Source organism: Scyliorhinus canicula, chromosome 3, assembly GCF_902713615.1.
Source record: "Scyliorhinus canicula chromosome 3, sScyCan1.1, whole genome shotgun sequence".
In the NCBI taxonomy this organism is placed as follows: Eukaryota; Metazoa; Chordata; class Chondrichthyes; order Carcharhiniformes; family Scyliorhinidae; genus Scyliorhinus; species Scyliorhinus canicula.
This window is the reverse complement of record NC_052148.1, coordinates 242,224,957-242,238,598: the sequence shown is the minus strand read 5'-3', so window position 1 is coordinate 242,238,598 and position 13,642 is coordinate 242,224,957. Positions and strand designations below refer to the sequence as shown.

The following is a 13,642-nucleotide window of genomic DNA, read 5'->3' as shown; positions in this document are numbered from 1 at the left end:
ACAATGGGCAGGACCAAGCTGTGCTTGCGTAAGTAGGCTGGAAAGGCCCCCGCCCCCCCCACCCCCCCCGGAATGTGGGCACCTTGGCACTGCACGCTGGCAGCTTGGAACTCATCGCAAATAGGCACCCGCAATGACATTCCCTCTAACCCCAGCTGCTTACATTGCCCCCATACCCTCAAAGCCAACATCTTCGAAGGCTAGGCTAACGGAGTACCTGGCCGGTGAGAATGGCAGAGCTGCCAATAACAAAGCCTTCAAACATTCCCCAACATAATGCCATCTGCACGCGTCCCCAAACTTACATCTCCTCCACGGCCCATTTCCTCACCATCGCAATGTTTGCAGCCCAATAATAATTTATCAAATTCAGCAAAGCCAGAGAACCCCCTGCCCCAGAACTCCAAACGTTTTCTAAAACTCCACTGGGAACCTGTCCGGACCCGATGCCTTTCCAACCGCATCGCCCTCATGCCATTCATCACCTCCCACTGCCCAATCGGAGCCCTGAACCTGCCTCTCCTTCCCCCTGGGAAACTCCAACCCATCCAGGAACCACCTCATCCTCTCTTTCCCCCCTCAGGGGCTCTGACTCATAAAACCTCCTAGAAAAGGCCTCAAATACACCATTCACCCACTCCGGATCCAATATTACCTCCTCCCCGCCCTCACCTTCTCCCTGTACTCGTAAACTACCTCCCTGGCCCTCTGCAGCTGCCTCACTGCCTTCCCGTGGACACTAACTCAAACTCTATCTCACCGAGTACCTCCTGTCCACCCTCAAAATCTCATTGATCAGCTTAGCTCTCTCCTCCCACTCCACCCTCTCCCTATGCGCCTGAATCAAAATAAACTCCCTTCTAACTACAGCCTCAAGTGCCTCCCACAGCCAGATGGCTGTGACCTCCCCTGTATCATTCACCCCCACATAGCCCCACATTGCAGCCTGCACCCGCTCACACGCACCCTCATCCGCCAATAGCCCCTCATCAACCTCCAATGCTGCTGTTGGGCCTCCTCCTGAACCCTGCCGCAAATCCAGCCAATGTGGCACGTTGTCAGAGACATGATCGCCGAAGACCACGAGTCGTCCCCCCCTGCCAGCAGCGCCTTGTCCTTTACGAAAAAGTCGGTCTGGGAATACACACAATGCTCATGGGACAAGTATGAAAACTCCTTCACCCTCGGCCTCCCAAACCTCTATGGGTTCCGCCCCCCCTCCCCCCCCAATGCGCTTCATGAACCCCCTCCGCTCCTTAGCCACTGCCAACACCCCCAACGACTTTGGGATCGACCAGTCCAGGCTTGGGTCCCACCGTATTAAACCCACCTCCCCCCAATAATGAACCAGTGCGTATCTAAATCCAGAATCCTCCCCAACACCTACCTCATAAAATCTATATCCTCCTAATTTGGGCATTGACGTTTACCAGGACCACCGACATCCCCTCCAGCTTCCCACTAACCAGCACAAACCTACCCCCTGGAACAGCCACAATGCTCCCCACCTCCCAACCCTCTTATTGACCAACCCTGCCACTACCCTCGTCTTCACATTCAGCCACGATTGGAACATCTGCCCCGCCCATCCCCTCCTCAGCCTTGTCTGATCCCCCAACTTCAAGTGTGCCACCTGTAAAAACGCCACGTCCGCCTTCAGACTCCTCCGATGTGTGAACACATGCAACTATTTAACCGTCTCATTCAGCTCTCTCACATTCCACTTGACCAGTCTGGACAGGGGACACCCCCCCCCCCCCTGCCGATCAGCCGTACCCCTTCTTGGGCCAGGCCCCGTCCCGAGTCACGCACGCCTCTGTGGCCGCCCTCGGATGTCCAACCACCACCTCTCCCTTCCCAACTACGCCACACCAATCTCACCCATGTCAGCAACCCCCCTTACCCTCAAACAAAGAACCAACCCTATTCCCCCCCCCCCCCCCCCCCCCCCCCCACCACGCCTTCCTCCTGACAACCCCTACTTCACTTCCGTCAACTAGCCTGCCCAGCTCGCATGGAGGCCTGGCCAAAGGCCTCTAACCTCCCGATGCCCCTCCAGTCCAACCCACCCCCACTCCCACCAACAAACAAAGGAGAACAAAGGACACACTCGCCATCGCCGCTCCCCGTCAAAACCCACCCCGAACTACCCACCCAGAACATTCTACCATAAGTACAAAGTTCAGTGTCCTCACGTGCCTCCCATGGTCCATGGTCTCGCATAAAGTCCATCGCCTCCTCCGGCGAGTCAAAATAAAACCCCTGCACAAGCTGACAAGGTACAGCACCTCAAACTTCACTCCCTTCTTGAAGAGGGAAGCTTCAGCCGGTTGATCACAGCTATCCTCTTCGTCAGTTCCGCACCTATGTGTTGGTGGACCCGCAGCTCACTCCCTTCCCAGGTGCACCTCCTGGTCTGCCGCACCCATCTCAAAATCTTTTCCTTGTCCAAGAAATGGTACAACTGCACCGCCTCAAACGCCACCCTCTTATTGACCAACCCTGACGGCTCCCCCACCTGTGGCCTCCTCCTCAGCACCCTGTCCATCCGGTCCACCTCGAGAGGCCGATCAAAGGCCCTCTTCCCCCATCAACTACTCCAGCATCCTTGTCACATACTTGCCGGCCTCCTCTCCCTCAATGTCCTTGGGATTCCTGACTACCCTCAAATCCTGTCTTCTGGAATGATTCTTCAGGTCCTCCAACTTCTCTCTCAGCCTCTTCTGGCTGTCCACCATCCTCCCCAACTCCGCCGTCAAAAAGGCCATCTGCTCCTCGTGCTCTCCCACCGCCTCCTCCACCTTCTGTATCGCCACTTTCTCAATCACTGCTCTGAGCGGCTCCACCACCGACACCATCCTTCCTGTGCTGCTGAAACTCATTATTTAAAAACTCCACCAGTTGCTCCGGTGACCACTAGGCGGGCAGTGCTGTCCCCTAAACCTCTGCCATCTTAACCTGTGGCGCACCACAAAAACTACTCTGTTCCAGCTGCTCTCTCTTTCTTGTGGCTCTCCTCATCCTCTAATCCATACACCAATCTCACCAGAGGAGTATTACCTTCCCTGGGCACTCGCACAGTACTCAAGAAGCCCCCCATCCGGCTCGGGAAGGACCAACAAAATCCATCTAGAGCGAGAGCCACCAAATGTGAGACCACTTACTCCATGGCCGCCACCGAAAGTTGTGACTATCTTAAATTGATGACCTGCAGTTACGCTCTTCTCCACAAAAAGAAACCTTCTCTCTGTATCCACTCTACCAACACCTTGCATAATTTTGAAGACTCCTGTCAGGTCACCCCAAAAGCCTTCTTTTTCCAAGAGAAAAGAGAATCAGCCAGCCAGACCTTTCTGACATACTCTTTCCCGTATCATCCATGGAAATCTTCTCTGCAACCGCTTCTGCACCTCTATATCCTTTTTATATTGTGGCAACAAGAACTTCTCGCACTACTTTAAAGTGTGGTCGATGCAATGGTCATTGCAGGTTTGGCAGAGACTCCCTACTTTTCAGTTCTGTCCCTCTGGAAATAAAGCCGAGTGGTTTGTGGTTTTTTTTGGCCTTGCTAACCTGTGAGAGTGATTAATTATATTTGTACTCTGAAATCCTTTTCTTCCTCGACTCCACCTAGACTTGCACCTTCTGAATAATAAGTGATCTGCCTAATCTTTCTCTCAAATTGTACTATGCCACATTTCTCCGTGTTTAATTTGATTTGGAAATTATTTGCCCAGCGTGTAACTTTATTTATGTCCTCCTGTAATTTGTTACAGTCCTTCTCCGTATTGACTAACCATGCCCATTCCCAATTTGGTGACATCTGCAAATTTGGATGTTGGCTTTTTGATTCCAAAGTCCAAATTGTCAATGTAAATTGTGAATGGCCATGGTCCTAACACGGATTCTTGTGGAACACCACTACCTGCTTTCTGTCACTCTAGAAAACTACACCCCACTTCCATTCTCGAATTTGTCTCTAGGCCAGTTAACAATCCATTTTGCCACTTGTCTCCTGGCTCCCCATTATTATTCATTATGGGGCACCTCATTGAAAGCCCTTTGAAGATTACACCTGCTGCATTACAATTGCCCACTGTCTCTTGTTACCTCCTCAATAAATTCAACAAGGTTGTCCAAGCAAGATTTTCCCTTTTGAAATTAATGCTGACTATTAATGATTTTATTTTTCATTTCTAAATGTTCTTCTGCCTCCTTTCGTAGGGATTCCATTATTTTCCTACCTCTGTTGTTAAGCTAACTGGCCTATAATTTATTGGCCATGTTCAGTCCCCTTCTTAAATATAGGAATTGCATTAGCTATCTGCCAGTAGCCTGGCATTACACATTTATCTAATTAATAATTAAATATATGCAGTAAAACCTCTGCTCCTTTTTTTCAAATACAGGAATGCAATGCATCCGGATCAGGGACTTTATGCTCTTTCAGTTTGATCAGATTATTGAATACAGCTCCTTTTTATATTTTAAATGAACTTTTCTCATTGCTCATCTCATGACTCAAAGCCTTGTCTGCCTGTTTCATTTGTCAAGTGAATGGCAAAGTGAAATAGTTCTTAAATACTTTTGCCATTTTTCAATATTTACCTGTGGTGTTATCCTGTCTAGCCCTTGATCGTCTTATTTCCATCACAGACTGCCCTCCTTTGTTGATCCACAGAATCTCTACCATGCAGGAGGAGGCCATTTGGCCCATCGAGGCGGCACTATCCCTCTGAAGGAGCGTCCTACCTAGGCCCACTCCCCTGCCCTACCCCGAAACCCCACCTAACCTGCATATCTTTCGACTGTGGGAGGAAACCAGAGCACCTGGAGGGAACCAAACACAGGCACGGGGAGAAAGTGCAGACTCCTTGTTAGCGGAGTTAGATGAGTTGAGTTCTTCAGACCGTGGGAAACTTTAACAAAACATCTTTTAATGCCACATGCAAGCGGGAGAACTAAACTCGGCTGCTATAACTGCAGCTTGGTCCAAGCCGCTCTGCTTGAACAAAGCCCCCACACACTTCTTTATACTGTTTCGGCTCGTTACAGAGTAATTCAAAATGATTCAACGTGATATGAGTGATTCAAATAGTACAATGCAACCGATTGTCGGTGCTGGCAGCGTGATGGGATTACAATCATTCTCGATTAGATGAGATGGATACACTGTTTTACATACATTGCTCCTAATCGTTTCGGAGATACATCATGTCCACCTGCTTTACGATACAAAACACCGTGGCTAAACAATCAGTCAGTGATGAGGTGGTAACTGCTCCATGTCCCTGATATTTGCATGTAGCTATCTGTACAATGTCTCTCCTAGACAGGCCGGAGCCAGGCTGATCACTTTCCTATTAGTTCCTGTCGCTAAAGTGGAAGATGTGTTAACTGTGGCATGCTGGCTTGTACTATGCTAATTTGATTAGGTTCTTGGAGAATATCAGTTTACTCCTTTCCAGGCAGGATTTTCCCTGCTGCCACAACTGTACCTCGGAGGCACCATTTTCCCTACTATTGTACAATCCACACAGACAGTCACCCGAGGCCGGAATCGAACCCGGGTTCTGGCGCTGTGAGGCAGCAGGGCTAACTGCTGTGTCAACATGCTGCCCAGGTGTGCCTGTATGAGCCATACTCTTGTACTTTGAAGCCTTTGAAGGGGCACAGACTGAAACAGCAAGGAGTTTACGCTGAACATATACAAGATACTCGGTTAGACCTCCGCTGTTCTGGATGCTACACTATAGGAAGAATGTGAGTGCGTTGGAGAGAGTGCAGAAGAGGTTTACAAGAATGGTTCCAGGGATGAGATACTTCAGTTCTGAGGATAGATTAGAGAGGTTGGGACTGTTCCCCTTGGAGAGAAGAAGGCAAAGAGGAAATTTAAAAAAAATAAATTTAGATTACCCAATTATTTTTTCCAATTAAAGGGCAATTTAGAGTGGCCAATCCACCTACTCTGCACATTTTTGGGTTGTGGGGGCGAAGCCCACGCAGACACGGAGAGAATGTGCAAACTCCACAAGGAACGGTGACCCAGAGCCGGGATCGAACCTGGGACCTCAGCGCCGTGAGGCAGCTGTGCTAACCACTAGGCCACCATGTTGCCCACAAAGAGGACATTTGATAGAATGTTCAAAATGATGAGGGGGCTGGACAGAGTAGATGGGGACAAACTGTTCCCATTCATAACAGGATCAAGAATGAGAGGACACAGGTTTAAAATGATTTGCAAAAGAAGCAAATATGGTGTGGGGGAAAAAGCGTTTTCACATGAGTGGTTTGGACCTGGAATGCACTACGTGGAAGTACAGTGGAGGCAGGTTCATAGAACATAGAACATAGAACGATACAGCGCAGTACAGGCCCTTCGGCCCACGATGTTGCACCGACATGGGAAGTCAAAAACTAAAGGCCATCTAACCTACACGATGCCATTATCATCCATATCCTTATCCAATAAACTTTTAAATGCCCTCAATGTTGGCGAGTGCACTACTGTTGCAGGTAGGGCATTCCACGGCCTCACCGCTCTTTGCGTAAATAATTGCGTTCAATAAGTTATTTGAGCGGGCTGAGATGATTATTGAATAGAAACAGTGTGCCAGAGTTACAGGGAAAAGGCAGGAGAATGGCACTAAGTCATAATGTTAGTTTGGGGAGCTGGTGCAGACACGATGGGCCAAATAACCTCCTCCTGCACCATAACACTTATGGGATTGAGATATGGTGATTTTCCGAGATAACAATTCAGGCAATATCAGGTTGATTGTCTTTTTCATCTTGCTGAGTTCAGTCTGGAAGGTGATGAGGCAATCGGCACCAAGCAGTGCAGCTCAACAATTGAGTTCAGGACAGGACATTATCCAGAACTGAAGCGATTCGTATCAGGTCGGTCAACCATAAACAACTTAAATGGCTGCCCGCCATTAGCCGGCAGCGGGAACCTCTGGTCCCACTCTTGTTAACAGGGTTTCCTGTTGAATGCACCCTTGCCTCGGTGAAGCCTGGGACCGCTGTTTCACCGGCGTGAACGACCGTGAAGCTCAGGCCTTTGGGCGGGATTTACCGCACAACCTGCCACTACTTTCTGTATTTGATCTTGGGTTGCTGAAATGATGAAACAATTGCAACATTGATCAAATGTAGTAAGATTTGTTTGATTTTAAATGGCTGATTTTAATTACAACGGTTATATTTTTGTGACTTTCCTCCATTCAGAAGTTGCCTCAGTCTTTGGTCTTATCTACCTGTTTGGCCGCCACGTGTACTTCACGGGATATAAGGAGTCGACAATGGGAAGGTATGAGGTTAAGTTTTTCTTGGTGAATTTATTTTCTCTCTCATGTTGTACATCCTCTCCCCTGAAAGGACAGGTGTGTAATTTGCTCTCAGGCCTCTGCTATTTGCCATTAGTTTGGGACTGTATGGAAAAAGATCCATGCTAACTCTGCCTGCAATATTCTCCTACTCCCTGTCTTTTGTGGTGGGCAGAGAAAGAACAGCAGGTTGACTGGCTCCAATGTAACGTCTCTCCCATGACCATAAACCAGTTATCATTTGTTATATACGAAGTATTTAGTTGTCAGTTCCAAATTCCTGCACTACCCCAGTTCGTTTGAGAACAAGTCGAATATTGGCCAAGAAATGGGTCCACAGAACCCAGACTAACTAAGGTCCTAAAATGGAAGGTAAGAAGCATGCGCACATCTCCCACTGGAAGTACATCGTTTGTCATATTGGGATGGGACTAAAAAACCTTCACCCTCACCAGCTGCATTCAAAGGAAGTGACAACAAGGAAGTTAAATACCAGGGTGGCACAGTGGCACCATGGTTAGCACTGCTGCCTACAGCGCTGAGGATCCAGATTCGAATCCCGGCCCTGGGTCACTGTCCGTGTGGGGTTTGCATATTCTCCCTGTGTTTGCGTGGGTTTCATCCCCACAACCCAAAGCTGTGCAGAATAGGTGGATTGGCCACGCTAAATTGCCCCTTAGAAAAAAACAATTGGATACTGTAAGTTTTTTAAAAAAAGGGAAGTTAATACCTTGGTTGAGTGTGAAGGTGGCAACAGTAGCCCCAACCCCACATAGGCAGGAAACTAAGCAGCTAATTGGGGCCCAACCAGGTCCAACTAATAAATGATAAAATATTGGCCAAACAATGGAGCATTTCGCATTCTCTTCAAGCGGTGCAATGGGATCTTTATGTCCACCTAAGAGGCCAGTCAGGGCCTTTGTTTACCATCTTATCTGAAAGGCATCTCAATACAGAGTTCCCCCTGTGCCTTTCTAGAGCACCAGTCTAGATTAGGTGCTTGAGCTTCAGGACTGGGGCTTGAGCCCATAACCTTCTGAGTTATAGGTAAAGATGCTACCACTTCACCAAGGCTCAGATTAAATGATGCTGACTAAAGTTTGGTGCCTCATTGCAGTGACTGTTTTGTGTCTGTGCAACCAGAGGCTGCCGATTGACTTGCATCACAGCTAAATTTGATATTCCCACCTGATTTCCACTCCATACCCTTGCCAGGAAGAATTCCTAGTCTTAAAGAAAGGAAACTGATTTTGTTTTTGCAGTTTTCCCTCTTTCCCTGCCTAGGAACAATAGAGAGAATTGTCTTGACCCCAACAATATCGCTGGCTGGGGTGGGGCACGGTGGCGCAGTGGTTAACACTGCCGCCTCGTGGTGCCAAGGACCCGGGTTCGATCCCAGCTCCAGATCACTGTCCGTGTGGAGTTTCACATTCTCGCCGTATCTGCATGGGTCTCACCCTCACAACCCAAAGATGGACTGGGTAGGTAGATTGGCCATGCTAAATTGCCACTTAATTGGGGACTTTCAATTTATATATATTTTTTTAAATCACTGGCTGAGTTCAGCTAACATCTTAGACTACCAGAATTGATAAATATCCCTCTGAGCCCTTGTGAGCCATTGAATTCGTCGTTCAGTGTTTGGGGGAGGATGGGTTGGAGAGGTTTGGGAACATGTTTATTGAAGGGAGGTTTGCCAGTATGGATGAGTTGTTCAGCTCCTGAGAACTAATGTCTTTAGGTACTTACAGGTTTGCGATTTTTTTTTTTTGAGTAAAGAAATTCCTTAATTTCCTCCGGCACGGTCGCCCTCGCTCTTGGATAGGGTCCTTTTCCTGGCTGAGTTGGGCAAGGGAAGGATTTCAGATATCTATAGCCGGATCCTGTCAACGCGGCAGGCTTTATTGGAGGAAATAAAGAGAAAGTGGGATTGGGGGGCGGGGGGGGGGGGGGGGGGGGGGGGGGGGGTCTGGTGTGTGATCGGGGTGGGGTATGGAGTGAGGTACTTCACAGGTCAACTCCACCTCCTCTTGCGCTAGGCTCGGCTTGATCCAGTTCAAAGTAGTGCACAATGTTCACTTGACCAGGGTGTGGATGAGTGATTTATTCTTGGGGGTGAAGGATAGGTGTGAACGTTGCTGTAGGGAGCTGGCGAATCATATGCACATGTTTTAATCTTGTCCTAAAGTGGAAAGCTTTTAGGTCTTTTTCAACACCATGTTGGGGACCTTGGGTATTCAGATGGAACCGTGCTGATTGGTAGCTATTTTCGCTGTATTGAACTTGCCGGTGCTGCAGCCAGGAGTGAAGACGGATGTCCTCGCCTTCACCTCATTAGTAGCCCTGGGAGTGGAGATCCCTATTATCGCCAAGTGCCTTGGCCTGGCTGGGTGATTTGTTGGAAATTTTGTATCTCGAAAAGGCAAGTGTACCATGAGGGGGGGTCGGTGAAGGGTTCTACTCGAGGTGGCGGCCTTTTATCTCCTTTCTCAGGGAGATGGTCACTGTCAGCTGTTGGGGGGGGGCGGGGTTTGTTAGATTTTGTTTCTTTATAGGGTAGTGGATTTGGGTGGGTTTATTTTGCAATGGTGTCTGTGGTATGTTACTGTCTTGTTCTACTTTGTTATAATTTAAGACTTTCCCAATAAAAATGTCTTTCTAACTGAAACATCAAGCATATTTAAAAATAAATTGCTGTTAGCTGATTTTGTGATTTAAAAAAAAATGTATATTTCTATTTTCAGGATTCCTGGATTCAAAATTGGTATCTCGATATTGTTCGTACTATTCATTCTGAGTTTCTTTGGAATCACAACCTGCATTATTGACAAATATTTTGATTTCAACGTGATTAAAAAGATCAGCAAATTGTTTTCGTAATGTGTGAACAGTTGACCAAAAAAAGCCGGTTCATATGAAGATATCCTTGCATGAAGCTCTGCGCTTTTTATATATGAGACTTCAACATGGTAAAATAAAATCACCATTTTAAAAAAGTTTCACTTATTGAATATCACCCCAAGCTTTTTTCTCTAAAATTCATTGCAATACACTATATGCAAAATACACAATCTTATTTTATAACTATTTTTGTTAGTTGCATTTTGGACAAGTTCAGGTAAATTAGCATTAACTTGCCAAATATATAAGCTTCTGATGTTATGCTTTGTGTATCTCCTGCTTAAACAATGTTTCTTGTCCAAGCTGTGTTCTGAAATCGTTTTTGATTCTTTGAATTCTGGATGGGCTCACTTGTATTTACTGAATTTCTTCACAAAATTATAAAATGTTAAGATGAAGTGATACCAAATTTCAAAGTGCAAATTTAATTTCTCATCCAATTTGTAACATATTTTGCATGTTCTTGATCAAAGATACCTGAAATAAATTGGAGTTTTGATAATTTAATATATGCAATTCTGGTTATTTTCATATTTCTCGACTTTTTACTTCAAGCGGCCTGCTTGATTGGCACCACGTCCGCAAGCATTCACCCCTCCAGCACCGAGGCACAGTAGCAGCTGTGTGCACCATCTACAGGATGCACTGCAGCAACATACCTAGGCTCCTTGGACAGTATCATCCAAACCCACAACCACTACCATCTTGAAGGACAAGGGCAGCAGATACATGGGTACAGCACCACCAAAACACTCACCATCCTGATTCGGAAATATTTCGCCGTTCCTTCACTGTTGCTGGGTCAAAATCCTAGAACTCCATCCTACACCACATGGACTGCAGTGGTTCAACAAGGCAGCTCGCCACCACCCTCTTGAGAACAATTAAGGATGGGCAATAAATGCTGGCCAAGCCAGCAATGCCCACATCCCATGAATGAATAAAAGATTTTGCCTGGGGACATTTTCCTCAATAATTTCCCATTGATATAATTACCAATAGGAGAGACACAGCACTATAAACAGCAATTTCGACATTTTCCATGATTGGGCAATCTTGTCATTAATCATAAACAAAACTCTTGTTATGGCACTGATGCACATAGAAGCTATAATCTGCTCCATCTCTTAAGGTGATACTGATAACCTGAGAAATCCTGTACTTTTACTCATTCGTGAGATGTGGGCATCGCTGGCAAGACCAGAATTTATTGGCCATCCCTAAATGCTCCGGTTTCCTCCCACAGTCCAAAGATGTGCAGGTTAGGTGGATTGGTCATGCTAAATTATCCTTGGTGTCCAAAAAGGTTAGGTGGGGGTTGCTGGGTTATGGGGATAGGGTAGAGATGTGGGCTTGAGTAGGGTGCTCTTTGTAAGGGCCGTTGCTGACTCGGTGGGCCGAATGGCCTCGTTCTACACTGTAAATTCTATGGTGTCCCCATGCATCTGCTGCCCTTGTTCTCCTAAGTGATAGAGATTGGAGGTGTGGAAGATGCTGTTGGAGGAGCCTCAGCGTGTTTCTGCTGTGCATCTTATAGATGGTGCATAATGCTGCTGCTGTGGGGGGAGGGAGTGAATGCCTAAAGTGTTGGTTGGGGTGTTGATCATCCCAACCTCTGACTTGTTTTTGCAGCCAGAATATTTATCTGACTGTTCTAGTTCAGTTTCTGGTCAACTCCCTACCCCAAGATGTTGATATTGGGGGATTCAGCAATGGTAATCCTGTTGGATGTCTCGATTCTCTACAGTTGGTGATGGTCATTGCCTGGCATTTATATCCACCAATTCTAAGTGCCACTTATCAGCCCAAGCCTGAATCTTGTCTGGAACTTGCTGCATATGAGCAAGGACTAATTCAGTATCTGAGACATTGCGAATGTTATAAACACTATTCACAATCATCAGTGAGCATCCTCAGTTCTGTCCTTATGATGGAGGGAAGCTCATTAACAAAGCAGCCGAAGGCCCAATGGTTTCCTGGTGGAATTTTATGAAACATTCGTAGGCCAGTTGACCCCTTTATTTTTGGGGATGTTCAGGGACTCTTTGGAGAGAGATGCTCTGCCACAGACATTGGGATAGGCTTCGATTTCCCTGCTCCTGAAGAAGGACAAAGACGCCACAGACTGTGGGTCATATCATCCGGTCTCCCTGTTAAATATTGACGTGAAGCCTCTAGCTAAGGTGTTGGTGGTAAGACTGGAGCTTTGTCTCCTGGAAGTGGTGGGGAAAGATGAAATGGGATTTGTGAAGGGGCGGAGGTTGATGGAAAACGTGAGATGGCTGTTGAACATGGTGCTCATCCCGGCGGAGGGTCAGGTTCTGGAGATCATAATTTTGCTTGTTGACCGGGTAGAGTGCGACTATCTGTTCGCGTTACTGGAGAGATTTGGATTTGGACCGAACTTTGTAGCGTGGGTGTGGCCCCATCTGCCAGTGTTTGCACTAACAGAGTGACTTCTGAGCCCTTTCGTCTATACCGGGGCACCAGGCAGGATGTCCAATGTCCCCTTTGTTGTTTGCGTTAGCAATAGAGCCGCTAGCCATGGTGCTGAAGACCTCAAAAACTTGGAAGGGAATAGTTAGGGGAGGGGTGCAGCATTGGATCTTGCTATATGTTTCCAATTTGATGTATATGTTAGGGATCCGGCGGCCACAATGGGAAACATTATGGGGTGGTTGCAGCGTTTTGGGGCCTTTTCTGGCTATAAGCTAAATATAGGAAAGAGCGAATACCTGGTGGTTGGGGCAGCCGGCGGAGAATGGGGGCTTGGTGGGTTTCCGTTCCAGTTAGCAGGAAGTAATTTGTGGTACTTGGGGGGGTCCAGGTTTGGAATGAGGCACTGAGGAGAGTAAGTGCTACCCTCGTCCTGTGCGAGGCTGAGTCTCATTCAGCTGTAAGTAGCATTTCGAGCACGCCTCATTAAGGCTAGAAGTAGTCGGTTTTTCAATGGGGTGGAGGATAAATGTGAGCGGTGTTTGAAGGGGCCAGCGCACCACACGCACATGCACTGGTTATGCTCAAAGCTGGTGGGTTTCTGGAGGTCCGATTTTGATACTATGTTGGCAATCTTGGGCATTGAGTTGGAGCTTTACCCACTGGTGGCGATTTTGGGGTTTCGGATGTGCCAGAGCGGGCTGGAGGTCGACTACACCGCCAAGCGCCAAACACAGCTCCTGTTAGACCGCTTGATGGCTTTGGAGCTGCGGATGGATTCACTTTGGAGCATCCACGACGCTGAGGAAGTCATTCAGTGAGTTGGTCACACCGCAGTTAAAAATTACTGAGGGAGATAGGAAATGGGTGACCATCAGACAGAGAACGAGTTGGCAGGCAGTGCAGGTGTCCCCTGTGGTCATCTCCCTACAAAACTGAGGTACCACTTTGGATACTGTTGTGGGAGATGGCTCACC

At 47.4% G+C, this 13,642-nt stretch overlaps 1 protein-coding gene across 1 annotated transcript in view; it reads left to right on the top strand.

Annotated features, from left to right (window-relative positions):
* The window catches only part of mgst2 (microsomal glutathione S-transferase 2), a 73,842-nt gene extending 63,106 nt beyond the window's left edge, over positions 1-10,736 (top strand). Inside the window, exons 4-5 of the mRNA XM_038792476.1 lie at positions 7,231-7,312; positions 10,073-10,736. Coding sequence (XP_038648404.1) covers positions 7,231-7,312; positions 10,073-10,208 — 218 coding nt within the window. The 3' untranslated portion in view covers positions 10,209-10,736. The remainder of the gene's footprint in view (positions 1-7,230; positions 7,313-10,072) is intronic.
* The last annotated feature ends 2,906 nt before the right edge of the window (positions 10,737-13,642 follow it).